Here is a 22,888-nt window from a genome sequence, read left to right as displayed (position 1 = left end):
TTTTGACATTTTTTTTTCGTTTTTCTTAACGTTTATTTAGGTAAAGTTGGAAATTAGTAATAAAGAAAAATAAATATTTATTTAATGAAAAATCCCTACCAAAGGGCCAGTTAAGATGAAAACTGAAGCTGTATTTAAGAAGATAATTAAACCTGCTTTATCTATTAATGCATCCTGGACTGCATTTGGCAGACTAGCACAACTCACAGCCAGTATAATATTATGTGGGGCTTTGTGTCAGTTGTCCCTATATGTTTGTGACTGTCCCTTCATCCATCTTATCTTACCACCACTCATCCTCATCTTCGTGATTACCCAAAGGGGCAGAAAAGTGAAGTAGAATAAACTAAATCACCCAATCAGTCATTGTGATAGCAAAATTTCTTGACCACAAGAATTGCTTTTTTATTGACTTCTTGAGCTACTTCTTGATTTCTTTGCTTTTTCTTGACTTTCATGACTTGCAAACACCCTGAATAACTTTGTTTTCTCTATTGCTGCTTGACAATCAAAATATTGAATCAGTATAAACCCTAAGGCAAAAATTCCACTTGGGCATTGAACAGTGACATCAGCAGTAAGTGGTCCCAAAACTTTGTTCATTAATAGCTTCCGTTTTCCAGTTTGTTTTCTAGCGGGACAAACATTTATTTTCTTCTTGGGCAATGGCTGAATATCTGTTTTCTTCTTAAAGGTTCATAACCACTTTTTGTAGATGCAAAGTAATCTAACATGGTTATTTATAGTGGTTTTTATTTTATTTTATCTGCAACGTTTCGTCCTGGTTTCCCAGAGTTTTTTCAAGCTACACCAAGATATACAAACAACAACTGATGAATGCCTGAATCAAAATAAACTTCACTGTTGAGTTTGGAAGTGCAGTAATTAACTCGTAACTTGCATGATTCTTTTTTTGTTACATATTTTCCTAATTAATATTATGTGATGCTCAAAATGTAGGACATTTATGATATTTTTCAAATTCCTCCTGGATGCTGGACATAAGGCTAAAATGTAGGACATGTCTGGGAAAACCGGATGTCTGGTAACCCTAGACCGAGCAGGTGTGCACGGTGTATGGATTTGTGCACTTTTTGCAATGCTTTCAAACAATATTTTTACTGAAGACATTTTCTCCTTTGATGAAAAGTTTCTCTCGGGTTATCAACCAGGTGAGTTGTGGTTGTGGAGAAGATTCCAAACTTTTGAGAGCTAACATCACTCTCATCTTCAGGGTAGAAATGAGAATGACATTAGCTACCAAAAGCTTGGAATATTTTTGGGGTTTACTGAGGAGAAATATTGTGCCCCCTCTTCCAGGTTGGAAAGATCGACGCTGACGTTTGACAAGTCTTGCGATGACTACATAAAAATGTCACGCTTCGCCACTGCCTAAAAGTCCTAAAATGGAGTTTATAAAGTTGTAAATCCCTTTTGAGAATATAAAAATCCGTTCCCTATTCATGAGATACGTAAGGCAAAGTCACATGAACTGTAGTGCATCCCAAAATTGCCATCTATCTAAAGGCTAGAAGGTTTAACCTGGCAAAGTTGGCACTAAACTTTAGATTTCCTTCTGCTAACTGACTTTCTCAGGCATCACGTGGGTTTTTTCCTCCATTGGCAGAAGCCTTGGAGACAGCACATGCTTTGTCCTCTGCCTACCAAGGATCATCGTTTCCTTCACATGGGGAATCTAAGTCCTTTCTTGCCTCATTGTCATAGAAGTGAATGTTCTGGTGGTGGAGACATCTGTGCTTGCACTCTCAAATGACTGCATGCAGCATTACCTGTCGCCACATTTGCTCACTTGTGCTGAACTCAGTGGTAAAAATGACCAACAGATGACAGAGAAGTTTTTGGTGGGAGACATGCCTGTTTAAACCTTCTGGCCTTTAGGAGCTAGATCCCAAAATTGCCATCTAGCTAGGAACTACTACTATCCGTGACAAAAATATTGAGCCCTCGGTTTACGCGCTTTAAAATTGTACCTCAAATATACCTCATTGGAAAGCTACAAGTGTGTGATTTTAACTCTATCTGTTTTCTATTCAGACAAAAATGTTCATAAAAGTGTAGTTTTTTGTGTGTTTTTTACATAAGTCCAATTCAATTGTATGTAGCTTCGTATAAAACCATCGTAAAAATATGATTTTTTTTTTGTGATGAAGCTTGTTTATGTGGAAATATCTCAACCAAATATAATGGTACTATCGTCTGTGGAAAAACCACAATTAATGATTAATTATGATGTTGCAATCTTGGTAATGCTCAGCCCAATGGTCAAGAAATGCATATCAAAATGATGGCCGTGGAATAAAAATTAAATTTCCATATCTCATTCTTGCACACACTGCAAATTGAAAGGAACAGAGATATTTTTTTTTTCTTGGCAACCGGTTCCTGCACAATTCACATTGTTGCTAAGATTGCACATAGAGAAAGTGAGTTTTGTTGCCAAGCATTGCCACTTGCCCTCCGGCCTCCCCGAAGGCGCAGTGGTAGCGTCTTCGCCTTGTAATCAAGGGGTCCCGGGTTCGATACCCGGTGGAGGCACAAGTGGTTCAGATCCCACTTAAACTGTAGGTCCAGTCCCGATTAGCCTTACTGTGCATAAAGTGGACTTAAAACAACAAATCAAATCAAATCAAAACTCTGCGTCCAAGCAGCTTTGACATAAGAAATGAGCCAAAACATTGTGTTGTGCAAAGGAAAGCATTGTAGAGATGCCGAAATTTTCATTTGTCACTTCTGTGTTTACACTCCTGTCATGAATTTATTGCCTGAATTCCCACATAGTCATGATAATTCTTACGTGCATTCTATCCAGGCAGTCGGGTCTCTCAAAAGTTCGCGTGTTTGTTCGTACGCACAGTATTGAGTGAAGTGATTTTTTTGTTGCATGAAAATGGCAAGTTGGTAATATCATAGTGGTGCAAAAGAAATGATAGTCAGTGCCAAGATATATTTTGACCAGGAGAAACGAATGGGCACATCTCAAGACACAAACCAAGGTGTCAAGTGCACGGCGGAGTGTTTGGGGGTTACGTCAGCACAGTGAAAAAGGTATGTAAAGAAAAAGGGAACAACAAAAATTTGAATCGACCCAATATTTTATTGGACGAGTTTTTCCAATGTGTAGTGAGAAGAAAGATACACAACTTTTATTATAATTACCCAGTTCAACAGAATCCATTATGAACAGCATTTTAGTCATTATATTTATTGAAAATTTATTACTGTTTTTAGTCCTTCTGTCTCTCTTAATGAACCCACAGCTCCTTGCTTATTACAAGAGTTGCAGCTGTGAAACAGACCAAAATATAAAAGTAATATTTCAAGTGGAATGTATAGCAACACGTTAAATGCTGAAACCACCACCACTACTTGACACAATGATTAAGTGAATTTTGCGAGATAAACACAATTTACATGTGTTTTTGCTCGAAATATATTTTAAAATGTTAGTTGGCGTGAAGGCTTCAAATGCGCAATATCTTAAATACCTTACTCTGCTTCCCTTTCTTATGAAATCGCTGTACACAACAGGTGTGTTATTATTGTATACAGAAAATACTGGATCTCTCATCGACTTCATTCAAATCGTCCTCATCGAACATCTTTGCACCCAATATATCTGTTTAAATGTGCAACATAAAATAATACTGGGAAAATGATGTTCATATAAAGCCGAGTTGAGATATTTTCTCTCTTTAAGTCCACTCTGTGTACAGGTAGGCTAATCGGGACTGGACTTACAGTTTAAAGTGAGATCTGAGCCACTATGTACCTTCGCCGGGTATCGAAGAAGATGACGTTCATATGAAGATAAAAGCTAGAAAAAAAAAAACTGCATTACAGCAGTACTCCATTTGCAATATGAGAAATATTTCATTCATTATGCTGCGATAATACTTTGCATCAGCTTGACGGAACGCACCTTGCGCGATTCTCACAGTGAATTGCAGCAAAGCAGCAATGCTGTGGACGTCGCCTGCAGCCCGTGGAGTCTGAGATTGGGCTCACTCCGCGATATGTCATGCACCCGTTTACCATTTTAGGAGTGTGAAAGAATAATTAATATCTGGAACCATATTTGAGATACACATGCCAAACTTCTGGAATTTGATCAAATGCGTTATATCAACAGTTTTTTGCAATTTTATTACATTTGTAATTATGCATTTCAAGTTTGCACGTTTCCCTAAAATGTCAATTTTTGAAGTATCTAGTAAAAATATGCATTTGATTTTTTCTACAGAGGTGCAAAAATAATCAAACTTCAAGTACACAAAATCTCAAGATTACATGTACAGTCGATTATGAACTGTATGGTGTTAAGTTTCCCGTTCGTGAAAATTGGAAGAAAAACTACTCTTTTCAGTGAATTTTTCATTATAGTAAGAAAACAAAGTTAAGTTTAATTTTCAGATAACGCTTATTAAAAAGTAGATACATGAAGCTTTCCAATGAGGTATATTTTACTTTTTTTTCCTCCTACAGAGTACAATTTTACAAGTGCGTAAACCGAGGGCTCAATATTTTTGTCTCGGATAGTAGTGAATAAGTGAACAAAATTGGTTGTTGAATGTGGTATTCAGCACTTGACATTTAAATTCCTAGCTGCAGTAATAGTTAGTCAAGTTTTGGGATAGGAGGGGCATGCTTATGCAAATTATCCTATACTCTGTCCAGAAAATATCTGGAGTGAGAAAACGAAAGCAAGTCTCTACCCAAGTAGTGACTCTACGGGGCTCAACCAATAAACACTTGTGAGGGAACAGGATTACGTGAAGAGGGAACGTGACTGCAGTTCCCCAGCTGTTAGTATCAGCATTTTCCTCAGTCCACTTCCTTTCTATCCTTCTGCATGACCTTGCTCTAGAGATTTCCAGGATAGAGTATAGTTGGGGGATGCTTATCGGGTTTATGAAAATTTTCTTAACTGAGGGGAAAGCATCCCCCTGCCTGCTCCCCTCACCTCACTTTGACCACTGGTGCTTCTCTAATATTCAAAAGATAAATTTATTCTATGTAAGAGCTGGATATTAATTCAAGAAGATAGGTTATGCACTGCGCTTTTAGCACATAGTGTGTTCCAGTAGCGAAGCATAGTCTTACGAAGGAGGCAAGCAATGTTTCAGAACAACAAAACATGTAGTACAATGGCATGCCAAGAGGGAAACTAAAGGTTTATAGCCTCATTGGCTCGGTCGCTGGACTTTTCAAAATATCATAATAAAGTGACGGTTCTAAAAGTAAACCATATGATCCGCAAACATCACATTTACTTTCGAAATTGCAGGTAACGTTATTCGTATGGTAGTAAACGTCTTATATATGCAAACTTTCCACATACAACTAAAGGGGTATGTAATTTCTTATTTATTTATTACTACCTTTATTTGTTCATTATTTTTTAATGTGGGCAAACGGTGACCAAACGGATTTAGGTAAAATAAAGGGGGGGACTCATTTATTTAATTTACGCTGCGTGATTGTAATTTAGGATTTGTGGGCACCCTAAAAATTGCATTCGGAGTCAAACATTAAAATAGAAAGTTAAACACAAACTTTAAAAATGTCATTTCAAACCAAAGAAACACGTGCATAGACGATGTACTCACCACAATAAATTCCAAACTCCTTTGCATATATGTGAAATTTTCCGCTATCGAACAATTCGGTTCTCAAAACGTGAAGACACTCCCACACTCTTTCCACAACTGGAAAGCATCCAAGCAAGATCACTTTGAAAATCTCTGAAACAACCGAAAGTGATACCAACCTATTTCCTTAATATTATCCCTCATGGGAAGGAAAGATATATCAGTTGGGAGATTAAGCGGTGGAATCAGAATCATTACAGCAGAAAGAGTACATACATAATATTTAAGTAATAAAGTGTCATACAGAGGTGTGCCCGGGGCTAGGGGAGGGTTGGTGGGAGACATATCACCCCCCTTTTGGCCCAGTATTCCTAAGAAAAGGAAAGTCAAAGGCAGGAAAAATTGACAAAATGAGGAGACAACTAAAAAAAAACCTGGGAGCACCACTTGTGTCAAAATAATAAAACTTAAAACATGTTCTTGTGTTCATAATATGTAGAATGTATACGATTTAATTGTGCTGTGTAAATATCAGTAGAGAGTTCTTTTTTAGATAGCTTTATTTTCACCCCAAGTTTTATTCAAAAGCCCTCAATTTATTGAATGTGGTTGTAAATTTTGTGAAACAGCTCACTTGAATTACTGTGTAAATAATTTTGCAGTTGCAAACACTTCAGCGGTCAACACTTTTGACCTAATTTGAGCTGGACCGAGCTGGACACAGGGTGCAGACCAAGGTCCGTCGAATCTTCCCTGGGGGAACTCTTCACTGGGATGCAGACATTCCACTTCCTACAAACACGAACACTTGCCCGAACTCCCAATGTCCATTTTTTTTAATGCATTTTACAATTCGCGAAATCTAAAATAAATTGTAATATAAAATGATATATATATGGAATTTAGAACAATAACTTATTGTAGTTATTTTATGACTAAGAATTATTGTTATATTGGTGATCTTGTTTACGTGTTCATGAAGACAAATATTCGTTACTAGTTTTTGGTGGCAATATATCCTTCTGCTTTCGGTTGAGCTCGGCAATTTTCGGGAATAACGCAAGCTCAGCAAGCAGAGCTTTTTGGTAGAAGCGTTGTGGATGGGTTCCACTCGAATTTCACGCTTCGCCATGTGACTCCTTCGGGTGCGTTATTTTCCCACAGAGTAGCTGCAAGCATTGAGGCTGAAGTTTGCTACAGAGCTGCTGAGGAAGTTTGTGGCTGTAATTTTTCGCAAAATCGAGTGCGATGGAAATTAAATAAGGCTAAAACATTAAGTACATTAAATGATATTCAAATAATGCAAGCAGTGCTTGCATTGCTTGTACTATATCTTTGCCTCTGGTGTGTTCTATCACACTATAATATAAAATTGAAGTAAGAATGCCATGGCCCATTGTGCTGTTTCAGTTTAGCATTGATTTTTGCTGTATATTATCATAGGAATTGATGTGATTTTATGATTTTGTCCGTTTTGTGTTTTTGGTACCTAGAAACTAAAGCATACTGCTTGATCCACTTCAATACTCCAAGTCAATATGAACATCAAACAATAAGCTAGTACCATCTCAAAGTGGGGATGAAATCCACATTAATTTCTGAATTAGAAGTACAATTGTAAAAAAAATATTCAAATGGGAATCCATTAACATCAAATGCTATTAGAGCTTACTTTTAAAGATGTTTATTACTTAGTGAAAACTTATATTTTGTACCATTCATTTTCATGGGTAGCATCTTACATGATTTAAAAACTTTATCACAACAAATCGTACATGAAATTACTGTTACCACTAGATGAAAAATAATGTTCAATTTAATTTTAATCTCCCTTTCGTTTCTGGTGCTTATGATATGTTTATTTAGTTCAAAATTATCAACTCTTCCAGGAAATTATGCCTCACTGACGGTGCAGTGGTAAAGTTGTTACCTTGTAATCAAGGTGTCCTGAGTTTGATACCCAGTGAGGGCACATAGTAGTTCAAATTTCATATTAAACTGTAGGTCCAGTCCCAATTAGCTTTACTGTGAATAAAATGGACTTCAAGAAGAAAAAATTCTAAGAAATTGCTCGGAGCCCTCCTGGATGTAAATTTCTAAATTACCATAGGCAAATTTATTTCCATCTCAGTTTACTAAGAATTTTGGAACTGGCATTATCACCTTATAACCACACTTCTTTTGGTGTCATTGCAAACACTTGCAGGCAATAACTCTAAAATGTACCTCATACAAAGAATGCTCCTGACATATCATAAGCCCCGTCAAGTTCACTGCACTTTTTGACTCTCTCTGCACTCACACATCTAGTTGGTTACACGGTGCAACACCCCCTCGGTCAACTTTGTTGGTTTGGTGTCAAGTAGTGCATTTGGTGTTTGCACTATGTTCTGGAGCGGTGTAGTGTGTGGTGTATGGTCAAGTGGTGCATGCCAACTAATCAAATGAATGTTTAAAGCAGCAGACAGGCATTTGTTGAATCTTCGGAACTTGAACACAGCTACTCATCTACTTGGTTGAATGTCATTTGCTTGCACCAGCCTGGCACCGGAATATACCTGCACTACACCTAGTGTCAGAAAAGGCAGCGAACTAGATGGGGCTACAGTCAAGATATCAGTGTTGTTATTTTTCTTGATAAATTTACACTGCTCTACTACTACCACCAATATTTCAAATTCAAATTTTCTTTATTAAAGGGTGAAGTGCAGCCTGTTGCTGTTCTCCCACACAAGATCTTCACAATAATTGCTAAGCTAATGCAATGAGAATTGTGAGAAATTTAGCATGTTATTATTTACCCATGGGACCTTATATTGTATTCACTCTATTAATGGCTGAAGTGAAATGAATTGGGCAAACCACATCTTTTTTTTCTAGTAGAGAAAACTATTGTATCTTAAATTTCACATGTGCGTTGACCAGTAATAAAAGTAAACTGACCTTTATCCTGGCACCATTTGGAGGAGCTTCAGGTACTGGTACTTCAAAGCTGAACACACAATCTTTTATTGTGGGTCCAGGACTTTCAATGCTCACTTGACGACAAAGTTTATTCATTCCACTGCTTGCCTTTCCAGTTCTAAAAGAAAAAGAAATAAATAGATCCTTCCTGCAAAACCCTATTATTAGTTGTAGAGAGGTAGATTTATATAATTTATATAATAAGAATTTTACCTAACTCTTGTATAAGGATCATAACCCTACATACAGGGTGGGTATTAAGTATCTATTTCAGAGAAATAGAGTGTTTAGGAGTAAGTAGCTCATTGCAGGTACATTGTATATGTTTACTGTGTAATTGCTACTGGAGTCTGTGTATTGACTTTGTGATAACAGCTTGCTTTATATATATATATATATATATATACATACACACACACACACACACACACACAGCTAAGTGAATCTACATGACGTTCAGCATACCAGAGAGGGTGGCTGTTGTAATGCGGAGGCTGCAGGAGTCATTGTATGACATTCGGACGAAATTTAATCGCCAATTCCATCAAGCTGGACCAATGGCCAAAACAATTTGCACGTTGGTGAACAAGTTTAAGCAGAATGGAATGGTGGCAACTGAGCCTGGACAAGGATGTCATCAACCTCCGATGGTAGCATTGAAGCCATTAGGATGTCCATTGAATGGAGTCCAAAATCATTGTGGATTTGTCACAGGAATTACACATTCTGTTTTCTCTACAGTGCACAAGGTGTTGTGGTTCACTCTGAAGAAGAAGCTCTACCACCTGCAGGTTCTACACCACCTGCATGAAGAGGACTTAGCAGAGTGTGTGACCATGAGCATAGATTTGCTTGCTGCAAATGAAGACCGCAACATCCTCCAGCACTTCTTATTCAGTGATGAGATGACCTTCTACATTTGTGGAAAGGTTAACAGAAGATTTATGGCCCATTCTTCATCCCAGAAAACACAATTAATGGAGCAACAAGCCTGGACATGCAGACACATTTTCTGTTGCCACAGTTTGTTCAGGATGGACGTTTGAACACTGTTTCCTTCCAGGTTAGGTGCACCAGGTTTGGTTCTCTTAGCATTTAAAGAATCACCCTAAAGGCTTTCGTGGTAAGGTTAAGTGGGTCAGGTTTAGGGTCCAAGTTCATTTTGTTTTATTGTGATTTCATCATGCTACATATGCAATTTTTACATGGTTGGATTTCGATTTATATCTGTTAAAACATACTGCAGAGTTTTAGCGATTACTTAATACATGTTTCCTTGACACTAATTTTTCACTTGTACTCTCCAACAGCCATTCGTTTACTATCATCTTGGTTACAAACAAATGCTTTCATGGTTAGGTTAGGCCGCAGGGTGGATAAAATCATGATTATTATTTAAAAAAATATTTTTGATAATTCTTTTTATTTAAATCGGATTTTTTTTAAAAAAAACTCGCTTAGAATTGCTTGTATGTTTTGTTTTCTGGCATCATACATTTAGATACATGTCTTTTTTATTCTGCTGCCAAATGCCTTCTGACTTTCCTACAAGAATTCGTAATGACGTATGAGTTGTACATAAAAATGTGTTGTTTTAAATGTACGTGGCATTATTAGACAGCAGAAAAGCACCAGTAATATGTAAACTAAAACAAAACAATCTGAAACAGTTGTTAACACCTTAACACTTCACAAACACGTGCAAACTGGACACCAGCTATCTGGATACTCAAGCACTGATACATCCAGTGCCAAGGTTCAAGTGGCGGCTTACATGATTGGCAGTGGGAGCATGTCTGCCGGCATTTAGACCTACAGTTGTATGCTGACCTTGGTACTGGATGCGTCAGTGCTTCAGTATCCAGTTAGCTGGTGTCCAGTTTGCACATGTTTGTGAAGTGTTAAATTGTTAACAAGTTCTTTAGATGGTTTTGTTTTAGTTTACGTATTACTGGTGCTTTTCTGCTGTCTAATAATGCCACGTACAATTTAAAACAACGCATTTTTTGGTACGACTCTTACGTCATTATGAATTCTTGTAGGGTTTTCAGGAGGAGTTTGGCAGCAGCAGAATTCCCAGATGTTCCTGTTCCACACAGAGACAATGTTCGAGAAATTATGAGCAAATTTAGGGAAACAGGGTCTGTTCTTGATAAGCGAAGGGAAACAGCATGTGCTTACTGAGGAGAAACTAGGCGACCTTGGAGCACGATTGGAACACACTTTCAAAAATCCCTCTGGCGCCTTGCACAAGAAACAGACTTTTGCATGACGTCTGCATGGTGAGCTACCAAGCTTTTTAACCTGAATCCATATATTAGAAGAACTGTAAGAAAATGTCAGGAGAGTAATTGAAACAATCTCGGAAGAGGGACTGATGATATGTGTTAGTGAAAATTTCCTTTAAAAATGCCGTAAATTTAACTGTCCATGTATGAGTTTATTTCATTACATTGCTAGCGGTTCCATTTACGCAGATGTAGCATCCAGTTTGCCGGTAGAAGCGATCTTGCTGCCCAGTGTAATAGGCACCGCTCCACGGAAGACTCGGCCATAAAACGCACTGTATATTGTATCAAATTGGTTATGTAAATGGGTGAGACAGAGAAGGTAGTTTTGGATATGCTGTAGAAATTCTTCTATGCTGTAGGGATGTTTCTAAGAGATAGTCTTTTTTTTTTAATAGCTTAAGATTTCTTTCTTCCTTTATTTCACATGGAAATTTATTCAGGGTGGCTACAAACAAGCAGAAATGAAATCCCCTGACTTTTCCAGGTTTTCCAGGACAAAATTTACATTTTCCCTGACAATTACAAACTAAACTAAATCAATGTTTTTGCAAATGGAAATAATAAACTCATACAGATCCACGTATGGTTTTGTTAAGTACCAATATTATCTTCTATTAAATTGACTTAATTTCTCTATTCTCTATGATTTGAATTCAAACTGCAAAATAGTGAATTTGGAAAATTATTACAATTCACAAGCTAAGGAAGGATTATGGAATTTTGTCATACGCAGTAAGTTTAAAATAAAATACTTGATTATTTTTAAAGTTACGACTAAATGAGATAAGAGTGAAGAGTGATTGATTAAGAAATACAATTTGTAATTTATCAGTCTCCGTATGCATTCTCGGTATTATATGTTGATATTTCCACTGAGGTTTGGAACCCTCTGCTTGCAAGAACCATGAGTGCGGACTCATTTTTCAATGCATAAAGCTACTTCTCTCTTCTCTGTAAAGCAAACCACTTAACTCTTGCATATAAGTGAAACAACTGAATCAAACAAAAGAAAGTGTCATATTTCCTTACATTATCGATGGGATTTCTGCTTTAGAACAGTATATCCAAGTGAAGTGCTGTGAAACTGACAACATGCAGTTATACCATTAATGCTGACGAAAAGGGTATGTAAGTATTAGAAATTTAACGCAAGGAATTTATAGAATTGCATTGTATAGGTACCTGATTTAGCTAACCAACACATTGAAACAGGTACACACTAATAAAAAAAGATTCTGAAAGTTCATATACGAGGGGCATCCTGAAAAAGCTCCAATGGTGCCTATACGCAGCACTAGTGGCCGGTGAGTGACACACATACATGCAGGCAAGAAGAAGTGGCATGTAGCTATAATCTGGTACAGTTACAATGCAGGCGTTTTAGGACAGTTCTAGGTTAAAGATTGCACCTTTCATAAAGTCTCCCACCGACTGCGATGTAGCCTACATTGCACGCTCAGAATTTGGCACAGAGCCACCAGCAATCGTGTGAGTTGTGCAGACTGGACGTCGTGAGTGATATAGCTCGACCACAAGGAAAAAAACCTTCCCTCAAAAGCGTTCGCGCATCTTCCCTGCCGTTATCGGTGCTCGGGGCAGTGTTGCCAGGTCAGACTTGAAAAAATCGGGAGATTGTTCCTTGGGAAACCAGAAGATCTGCTACAAAATCCGATGATCTAATAGTAGCGGATGAACGACCTTCTCGGGGGCGGCATAGGCGTGCGCACTGGGGGGCAAGAGGATGTCTGCAGATTTTTTCCAGCGAGGGAGAAACAATGTATTTTTATCAGGCGGGTAAACGAGGCATATTACCCCGTATAATGTTGCCCTCTCAGAAAACGCAACTTGAGTTCGAAATTATCACGTTCCTACATCCCTATTATAATAATGGATGTAAATTACTGTAACTGAAATCAACTCAATTTTCGGGTGGGATAAAATACAACCATCTAAAAATAGTAATGTACATGGACGTCCGCAGGATTTTTTCCAGGCAGGGGCAAGGAAGGTATTTTTTTCTAGGGGGGCAAAGAAGGCACATTTTCTCCAATAATAGTGTTGTTCCCTCAAAAACCATTGCTTAAATTTCAATGTATCATATTCATGCAATAATTAACACACATTATTGCAGCTGAAATGAAATTATATGTGAAATATATATAATTTTGGTTGACTTTCATTTTCCAGGGGGGGCCACGCTCCCCTCTTCCGGACGCCCATGGCAATGTAGTAATAGTAATAAAATAATAATAATGTCCTAGCACATCGTTTGGTATAATTTCACAGTTCAAACAGCACTTTTCATGGCTGAGTGGAGTTCCACTCCCCCCTCCATGTTCAAGTAAGGTGACCAGGAAACTTGTTTTTGAGCAGGTCGTCGGAGGTGCCATAGTAATAGTTTATTATGGAATCCTACCGAGAAATCAATAGGTCTGGCAACACTGACGTTGGCCGCTCTGAAGGCTCCTTCCTCCCGTCTTTTTCCCCCACCCGCCAGCGCGATGGGGTCTGCGCAGGTTTCTTTCCTTGTGGTTCCACTATAGTATGGTCAGACGATGGTGCAGACAATTCACGGAAGGCCAATCGAATGTGCACAACCCCATAGAGCTGAGTACACACGGGCCCTTTGCATCACTTCAGGTCAGAGATCTTAGACCACTCCCTGTACAGCCCTGGCCTTGAATGTACCTACTTTCATATCTTTGTTTAACTGAAGAGGTTTCTGGCAAGGCAAGGATTTGACAGTTACATTGCTGTAGAGATAGTTCCAGTCTTTGCTGTCAGACACATATACCATGGGCTTACAAAATTTAGTGCCATGCTGCGACACATGCCAGAACAACGGTGGTGATTATGCCGAAAATTTTTCCCAAAATTCACATTTTCATTTTAGCGCATTTTCTGGCAAATATCTGAAATTATACGTTCATGGTGTTTTTAAACTACTGTTTCAAATTGTAAGTCACATGGCTTATGCCTCTTCGCGAGAGTTTGGATATCTTGAAAGTTATTTTGGGAAAGTTATTTTCCATACCCCTTTATTAATTGTAAGGTTAGGATTTTAGATAATGGAATTTTGGTGTGGAGTTAGGGCCCCACACTTTCTTGATCACGGCTGAAGGTGGGGGTGATGTGATCAGCACCACACTCCTGGCTACCTTTATCCTCAAAGTTTCCTCAAGGTACCAGCTTCATATGATGCTGGGTGGCCTCAGGAGCAGTTTGAATAGGTGGAAAAATCCCTGTTCTCCCCCGCAGGGGATCGACCCCGAGTCTCTCGCATAGTAGTCAGATGCCCTAACGACTGAGCTCCATTATTACTCACTCGGCAAATGCCGATAGTGTGCACTTAGCTTGGTAATTCAAAACATATCTCGTGCGATAAATACGAAGATGTGGCTCCCGTGTGACGGTAGATACGCACTCGATCTCCTGTTAGAACCCTGCCACTTTGCTCTCTGATGCAAATGGTATTGATAGAAGTTGAAAAAATCGTGGGGAAATAAATGATTTAATGTGGCTGTTGGAATTATTCCACGTACGTATAACTCTATAGTTTACTCTTGAGTAAAATGTTGGAAAACTTGCATGTTCTATGTAGACAAACATGGCCTAGAAAAGACAAGGATGTTGGATTTCATGGAATTTTTCATTGTTTTAGGACATTTCTTTTAAAAAAATCGCTAAAAATGCCTACAATTCGTAATTTTTGCCAAATTCGCATTATTTCGATATTTCGAACGAGCGAAAAATGTGTCCAGACATCACTGCACATTCCTAAACATAATTTTGCAGCAATTACCATTTTTCACGGTTTTGGCGTTTGCGAAAAATCAATGTACCTACTAATTAGAAATTACTTTCTGGTCACCCCTCGTATAAATCAGTACATGGAAAGTGAAAATTTAGCAGGGCTGGCAGAGAAAAGTCAATTCTTGAAGGAAGTGATTTGCTGTTATGATTGAGTAAATATGATATTAAAAATATTTACGTATTTATTATTAGTATTTTATTTCATAATATTGGACATTAACTTCACTCAGTGAGAGATTTAAGACCATCTCTCACGAGATTAAACAGACAGGACAGAGAGTGGCGTTAATTTCATTGCAATACTAGTGTTGCAGTAAATTGGAGGTTGGGAGCATGCACTTGCCAATTTTTAAAACGTTCACCAATGCAGATTTATGTTTCGCTTTTTCGTGATAGTATTCAATATATATCCAGTTTGGTTGGATTCTTCTTGATATCTAAGAATATTGCAATGTCATTGTAAATGTATGTTAACTTGTGCGAACCCAGTAATACGTCAGGATGATGAAAGAAAACCTTCGTAAGCACTGCTACATTAAATAAGGTGAAGTGAGCCAGAAGAGTAATAAAATTCCAGCAGCATATTTGCAGTCTAAAGCTCTTCTTGTTTATGCATGCGATTTTTGTTGGATGTTTCAGTCCATGCAATTTCTGTCGCATGTTGTAGTGAGATACTTTGTCGGGTGGTGATATTCGACAAAAATCGTATGTATCAATGGAACATATTTGTTTCCATGTTCCTTCAGTTTGCCCAACAAAATGCCTTAGTATGACGTCCGACAACTATCGGACGGCGCCACCCGCTCTTATCCCCTCCATCTGTCGGCAAGTACCATTACTACTCCCATACGGACAAGAAAAAATGATAATTCAATGCATTTTCCACGTAATATTTAGAGGCTTAACCTTTACTCCCCCGATAATACCATATGGTATCATCAAAGTAAGGTCGTACTGGCCCGATGATACCATATGGTATCATGGTGCTGATTACGAAATGAATGTGCTTTTTGGACCTTCATACTCTTATGTTTGGGTGGAAACTCTGACACAGGTCTGGAGCAAGCCTGGGAAATTCATATTGATGACCAACCTCCCCCCCACCTCCTCCGCAACATATCCATGCCACATTTCCGAACAGAGTTTTATTTCACATTTTGGCTCATTATTCAACTTTTATGGCACCAAAGAACATGAAACATGTTTCATTCTCTTGAGAAATATCCATTCTTTGAAAAGAATACTAAAGTTTGCACCTTCTTCCCAAATTGCGGGAGAAGAGAGGGTAAACTCCAGATTTTTATGTTTTTTTACATTGAAATTCGGTAGTCGCTCCCCCCAAACCACCTTTCCTTGGTTCGGCGTTCTGAATTGTACACCGTTGTATGCTCTGATGTTTTAGCTGCAAAACAAAACTTATCCGAAGTAGATTGCTCCCATAGTGCCCAAGTTATAACAATTTTCCTCCAAAAATGCAAATTACCTACTTTTCGTAAAAAACAGTTTCACATTTTGGCTTATTATTCAACTTGTATGGCACCCAAGAGCAAGAAAAATGTTTCAATCTCTTGAGAAATGTCCATTCTTTGAAAAGAATGTAGCAAACTCCACATTTTTGTTTTTTCCATTGAAATTCGGGGGTCGCACCACCCCAAACCCCCCTTCCTCGGTTCGGCATTCTGAATTGTACACGGGTGCATGCTATGATGTTTTATCTGCAAAACAAAACATATCCGAAGTAGACTGCTCCCTTAGTGCCAGAGTTATAACAAATTTCCTCCACAAATGCAAATTACCTATTTTTCGTAAAAAAAAAAAAAAATCACATTTAGGCTTATTATTCAACTTGTATGGCACCCGGGAACATGAAACATGTTTCAATCTCTTTGGAAACGTCCATTCTTTGAAGAGAATACTAAGGTTTGCGCCTTCTCCCCAAAATAGCGGGAGAAGAGGAGGTAAACTCCAGATTTTAAAGTTTTTTTCCCATTGAAATTCGGTGGTCGCACCCCCAAACCCCCCTTCTTCGGTTAGGTGTTCTGAATTGTACGCCGTTGTATGCTCTGATGTTTTATCTACAAAACAAAACTTATTCGAAGTAGATTGCTCCGTTAGTGCCCGAGTTATAACAATTTTCCTCCAAAAATGCAAATTACTTATTTCTCGTAAAAAAAATCACATTTTGGCTTATTATTCAACTTGTATGACACCCAAGAACATAAACCATGTTTCATTCTCTTGAGAAATGTCCATTCTTTGAAAAGAATACTAAAGTTTGCGCCTTCTCCCCAAAATAGCAGGAGAAGAGGGGGCAAACTCCAGATTTTTGTTTTTTCCATTGAAATTCGGGGGACGTCCCCCCCAAGCCCCCTTCCTCGGTTTGGTTTTGTAAATTGTACACCGTTGCATGCGCTGATGTTTTAGCTGCAAAACAAAAGTTATCCGAAGTAGATTGCTCCCATAGTGCCCGAGTTATAACAATTTTCGTCAAAAGAGTGTTCGAAGTCAATGAAGACGAAATTCCCTGACATTTGCCTGACACCTCAAATTCCCTGACTTTTCCCGGTTTTCCAGGTCTGTCGCCACCCTGTTATTGTATAGTGGTATTCCTGTGTTTTTGGCACTCCTTTTGTATATGTTTAGTCTGTGGTTGTCTATGTGTATATTTGCCTTTGTTCTTGTGTTATGATTATGTATATTACTATTTTTATTGAAGTTTTTGATGTTGTGCTTTACAAATAGGAGGCATTGTAATATATATAGGGATGGTACTGTGAGTATTGAAAGTTTGGTGAACAGATTTTTATAAGATCTTCTGATGATTTATTTTTTTAGAATGAAAACCTACGTCAGTTTTGTTGAGTTCCCCATAGCAATATGCCATACCTTAGTCTAGATTCTACGCTTGCATAATAGAGTATTTTTACCATTTTTAAGTTAGAGCTACTGCTCATTTTCCAAATTGCATAATGTAATGTGGGTAGTTGTTTACATAGATTTTCAATATGATAACCAAAATACATGTTTTCATCAAAATGTATGTCTAGAAATTTTATTGTGGTTTTTTGTATGATTTTTGAGTCTATTCTTTCTTTATATAGAGATTTGGTAATATTAATAAAGTTATATTTTTTTATTTGTGCTGTTAATTTCATAGATTTCTGTCAATTTTTCATTTCACAATTTCTGCTTAAAACATAGTACATTGTTCGGGTTATAATCACGCATTTCTGCAGTGTTGGTATATCTTGTATTTTTATTGCAGCTTGTGTCTATTGTGAGTAGCTGAACACAGTGATTTATCCACACACCCCTAACGCCCCCAACACCCTCCCAAATTTTGGTGAACACCCCCCCAGCAGAAAAGTGGAACACCCCCTACAGGGGGGTGTAAATATGGATGTTTATATCAACAATAGAATGACAATACTTCAACATTAACAGACAGGAATCATTTGTTGGTTGATTGGTTGATTTGTGTTTTAAGTCCACTTTATGCACAGTAAGGCTAATCGGGACTGGACCTACTGTTTAAAGTGAGATCCGAACCACTATGTGCCTCCACCGGGTATCGAACCCAGGACCAGGAATCATTTGTAGCTGAAGAAGCGTAGTCCAATGAACCTTTTGATCAACTAAAACCAAAGTGTCAAGGAAGGAGGGTGGAATGTGCAGCATGGCCTTTTCCTGGAAACAGCAGCTCCCTTGACAAGGCTTCGGTCAGCTCTGGGGAAGGGACATTGCCATCTGGAAAATGTCAAACTCTGACCTCTCGCCCTCCTTACAGGGAGCACATTCCGCGCACAGTGTTGACAGTTCAGCGTTTGAATACCTTATATATTTCTTAAATACGTTACAGATTCATAAATTCAATTATTCAACCCCTGAGTCAATGAAATTTACATTTTGTTGCATTTTCCTTTCGATTCTTTCATGTGAAAGATGTACGATAAAAGTAAGGGAAGAAATTAAAAGATACAGGTTTGACTCCTTGTAGTGAATTCTGTTACTATGGTTAGCAACACTCTTTTCTGTAACTTGGCAAGAAGAATGATTTTGGAGTGGTCGAGAAAAGAACAGTCAAATGCCTTTGGCCTTAGGTCAGTCTCAGTGTAGCATCTCCGTTCGTGTGTTGTCGTTCTGTTTAGTGTATAACAATGTCTGAAACTTTACTGCAAAACTGTCTGAAGAAGATAGAGAAAATGAAAAACCAGACAGAAAGAAACCGAAAGTGGTGAGTAGAAAATCAGTGACACTATATGTAGGTATAATTTCTTCCAACCGATATTCATAAAGTACGAATATAAAATTTACTGACCGAGTATTCGAAAAAAATAGCAAGTATTTCATGAAGAACCTAAGTGATTCATTCACGTCTATAGTTGATGACCATTTTTGTGGCTCCAAGAGTTCTTACCTTTGTAAAAGAAATTATATACTATTAGAAAGAGAGTTGCAAAAGAGGGAGGTTCCATGTGTGGTGCTTGCCTGGGTGCTAAATACAAATGGGGTGCCGAACAAGCAAAACAGATAAAAATAGAAAAACGTTAACGTCGTGGTGCCCTGTGAAATTACTGGCACCCTATTAAATTAAAGATATTGTCAGTTTGCAAACATATAGCTTTAGTAAAAATTGTCTTTCTCTTTGTACAGGGGACAACTGCCCCCCTGAGAGCCTGCTTTGCCCACCTGTGAAAAATACAGAACACCTAAAATTCTCACTAATCTTTACAATTACTCTAGGTTTGTGGAGGCCCCTAGGCAAAATGTTTTGTGGGGGCCCCCCAATTTTTTTTTATTTTTTTTTTCACTAGGAGCTTTATTAGCTCAATATGTTAACCACCAATTTTCAGCAGTTGAAATGGTAGACCTGATTTTAGAATCAGTACTAGTCATTCACAATCGAACATATCGTAGATAGGTTTGCAGGGAGAATAGCGCAGTAAAATAAAGTTACAGGACGAAAATTGTAGCGCTATAGCAGCAGTAAATTTCTACATCTAAATGTCTACAGTATATTATGAAGAGTGAACACCGTAACTACAATATATAGTAAATACTAAGGGGGTTCAGACGGAAACAGAATTGAGCAGTAGACTGTACTTACGTACAGAACATAATTTATTATAAATGATATTATTTACAATTAAGAGTAAATATGTCAATACATATGCACGGTCCATCTACTGGACAATTACTGACAGGTTCATTGTGGAAATTGTTGTAACTACACTTTCTTCAAGAAAATTCCCAAAGGCTTAACACTTATAGTAGACACACTTTTCTTGCCTTTTTTGCTGAAAATTCATCTACTATATCATCGAAGTCCAATTCACCAAGAAGTTCATATTCAATGCTTAATAAACAAAGATTGGATGAGCGATCCCGTCCCATGGCAGCACGAAGCCTGTTTTTCAATAATTTCATTTTTGAGAAAGATCTTTCTCGCCTGCAGTTTGTTACCATTAAGACTAAATACATTCTAAAGAGAATTTCAACATTGGGAAATGTACTGCGGAATGGGTCTTTACATACAATATTATACATAGGCACATAGACAGTTCCATTGGGATGTCTTCCTGATGTTTGACATTGCTACTGCTTAGAACTCACAGTTCTAATACGATGTTATTAACGAAAGAAAGTTATGTACTTCGTAGGATTATTTATTATCTTAATCATATCTGAAAATTGATTGTTTGAATAAGTGTGCCTTATTTCCACACAACAGCCAAACCAATCCATGGTATAAAGTATACTGAGCATCAGATATCTACAAACAGATCGACTGAGAGCTGTGCTACAATTGGATCCAGAAGAATGTAGACATACGACAATATTGAATTATTTTTTTATTCTTAAAATACAACTTATGTAATTTTACACAAGCATAGCCAGCTGTTAAAATATTTTTTTGGTGGAGGCCCTTCAGAACTTCCTTTTCATGGGGGGGCCCAGGGTAATTGCCCCAGTTGCCCATAGGTTAATCCGACCTTGCGTATCAGGATTGAGAGGGAAAAGTTTTCTTTTTGGTAATACTGTAGTGATTCATGTGGTAGAGAGAGGGAGTGGATATTTGAATTTTGTTACTTAGCGTAGCTTTTCTGCCACTTATAGCTAATCGCAACAATGAATGATGACGTGAAATTGATGACGAGACACTCATAAACAGTGCCGCAACCACAGGGCGGCAGGGGGCATTGTACCCCCCCCCCACCCTCCTGACCTTGGAAGGAAGTCCATTCTAGGGGAAGCAAACATTGAAATAAAAAAAAAAAAAAGACTAGGAGAATCTAAGAATAGCAGGACAATTGGATACTCATGATGGAATTAGTTTTTACGAGATCCTTGCATTTTTCTTCGAGACGGCCAAGGGCACTTGCAAGCTTGCAAGGAGCAATTACCACCCCCCCCCCCCCGTCGATTTCAAATTTTATACAAATAAAAATACATTTCGTAAAATTTTCTTGCTCGGTTCGCTCGCAATCCCTTCTATTCTTATAGTCCAAGTTCAGAGCAACAGCTATGGGGCGGTGGGAGTCGGCCCTGAGAGCCAAACAATCTATATGCAAAAAAAAAAAAAAAAAAAAAAAAAAAAATGTAAAAAGAGAATGCCATGGAGCCCCGTAAAATTATTAGCACCCTATTAAAACAATTTCTTTCTATGAAACTTAATATGAAATATTAATTATGACACCCTAATCCAAGAAGTCATTGATCAATCAAGGGATTCCTATTCGTTTGTCAGGTGTCAAAACATGTATTTCAACTATTATATAATACAATTCACACAATATCTTGCAAAATGGTTAACATAACCAGTCAGCGAACATTGTCTGTAGTGATGCAAGAGTCTCCCCTTTGAAGGAAATAGAGTCCGTGGTGGAATAAGGGACCCATGTTTTAGCAAGTACAAAAAAAATGTATTACAAATTTTTACGCAATTCATCAAAGTGTAGATAATATGTAACCATTATTATTTAATTAATTCGATTTTTCTTTCATAACACAACACAATGGTGTTGTTGGATTCTCGTTAGATTCCTTTCTGCGGAAAAATCTTGCATACTGGAAACTAGAGGGAATCATTATGAAGCATGATTTATAAAAGGGCTCCCTTAATCAGTTCTTCAGAGAGGCCCATTAATCGTCTATTAACATTATCAACCTGTAAATATCAAGTAGATACAGTCCCTATTAGCCTATTTATGTTAAACTTTATATTATTTGCCAATCTGGAAAGGTCATTATCAAAAAAATGCCATTTGATGTTGCTCGAAGTTTTTTTTTTTTTTTTCCCCAAGATATCATCCCTTTCCCTTTTCTGTTACTTATCTCTTTTGGGAGAGGTGTGAAGGGCCTCTGTGTACCCTGCTATATCTGCCAATGCGACCGACACAATATATTAAAAATTTGCCCCCTCTAGGATTTACTTTGCCCCCCCCCCCTACAAAGAATTCCTGGCTACGGGCCTGAGTGGAAGGAATTATACATAAAAGAAATTTAATTTACATTAAGTCCAAAATTTATATCTGAACATAGGCGCACCAGTGAGGGCACGGCGGCGCTTGCCACTGCCTGCTTTAAAACGTGGAGAGAGAAAATTTGTTTGGTTCATTGTGCTCTTTGTGTTGGATAGTGAAATAAATGCTATTCAATTTTTAAATAATTGAAAATAAAGCATTGCCTCAATTTAGAAGTGAAAATTCCTTGCCTTTCTATTGCAGTTAACATGCCTTGTGGTTATTTGCACATGTTATTTCGTTTTCTTTTAAGGCAAAGAGGCACGTGACTCCTAATTCCCTAGAGTCTCTCATTTAGTATTTGAAATATATACTCTCAAAAGCGCCAAGCGTATTTTCCAAAGTTTTGTAAGGGTATAATGCATATGCATATTATTAGTTAAACATAGCGACCGTATGATGTTTACTCTTTACAATCTTCCTTTGCTCGTTTGGCATCCTCTTTACCTCACCACATGCCCCCTGTCCCCTCCTGTTCTAACAGTTAGAAAATATTCATGTATTATTTTAATAGTTCTATGTAGCGAGTGAGTTCCAAATTCTGCTGGTGTTTTCAAATCTCTGTTTAAACGATGATTCAAAAACTGAAATAAAGTAATGAAACTCGATATACGTATTTAGAGCATGGCCATGAAGACGTTAAAATATAGTGGGAAGTTGGGATGCACGTTTGATAGATACCTGATAT

At 37.8% G+C, this 22,888-nt stretch overlaps 1 protein-coding gene across 4 annotated transcripts in view; it reads right to left on the bottom strand.

Annotated features, from left to right (window-relative positions):
* The window catches only part of Drat (Death resistor Adh domain containing target), a 217,307-nt gene that overhangs the window by 75,487 nt on the left and 118,932 nt on the right, over positions 1–22,888 (bottom strand). For 3 of the 4 annotated variants that reach the window (XM_083117531.1, XM_083117533.1, XM_083117532.1), the window contains exon 2: positions 8,553–8,691. In XM_083117531.1, coding sequence (XP_082973657.1) covers positions 8,553–8,669 — 117 coding nt within the window. In that variant the 5' untranslated portion in view covers positions 8,670–8,691. Of the gene's footprint in view, positions 1–5,627; positions 5,737–8,552; positions 8,692–22,888 lie in introns of those variants that run through there. The other variant, XM_083117534.1, reaches the window with a different exon arrangement.

Source organism: Lepisma saccharinum, chromosome 2 (genome assembly GCF_977018435.1).
Source record: "Lepisma saccharinum chromosome 2, izLepSacc3.1, whole genome shotgun sequence".
Lineage (NCBI taxonomy): Eukaryota > Metazoa > Arthropoda > Insecta > Zygentoma > Lepismatidae > Lepisma > Lepisma saccharinum.
The sequence above is the reverse complement of the archived record's forward strand: the minus strand, read 5'-3'. Positions and strand labels throughout refer to the sequence as shown.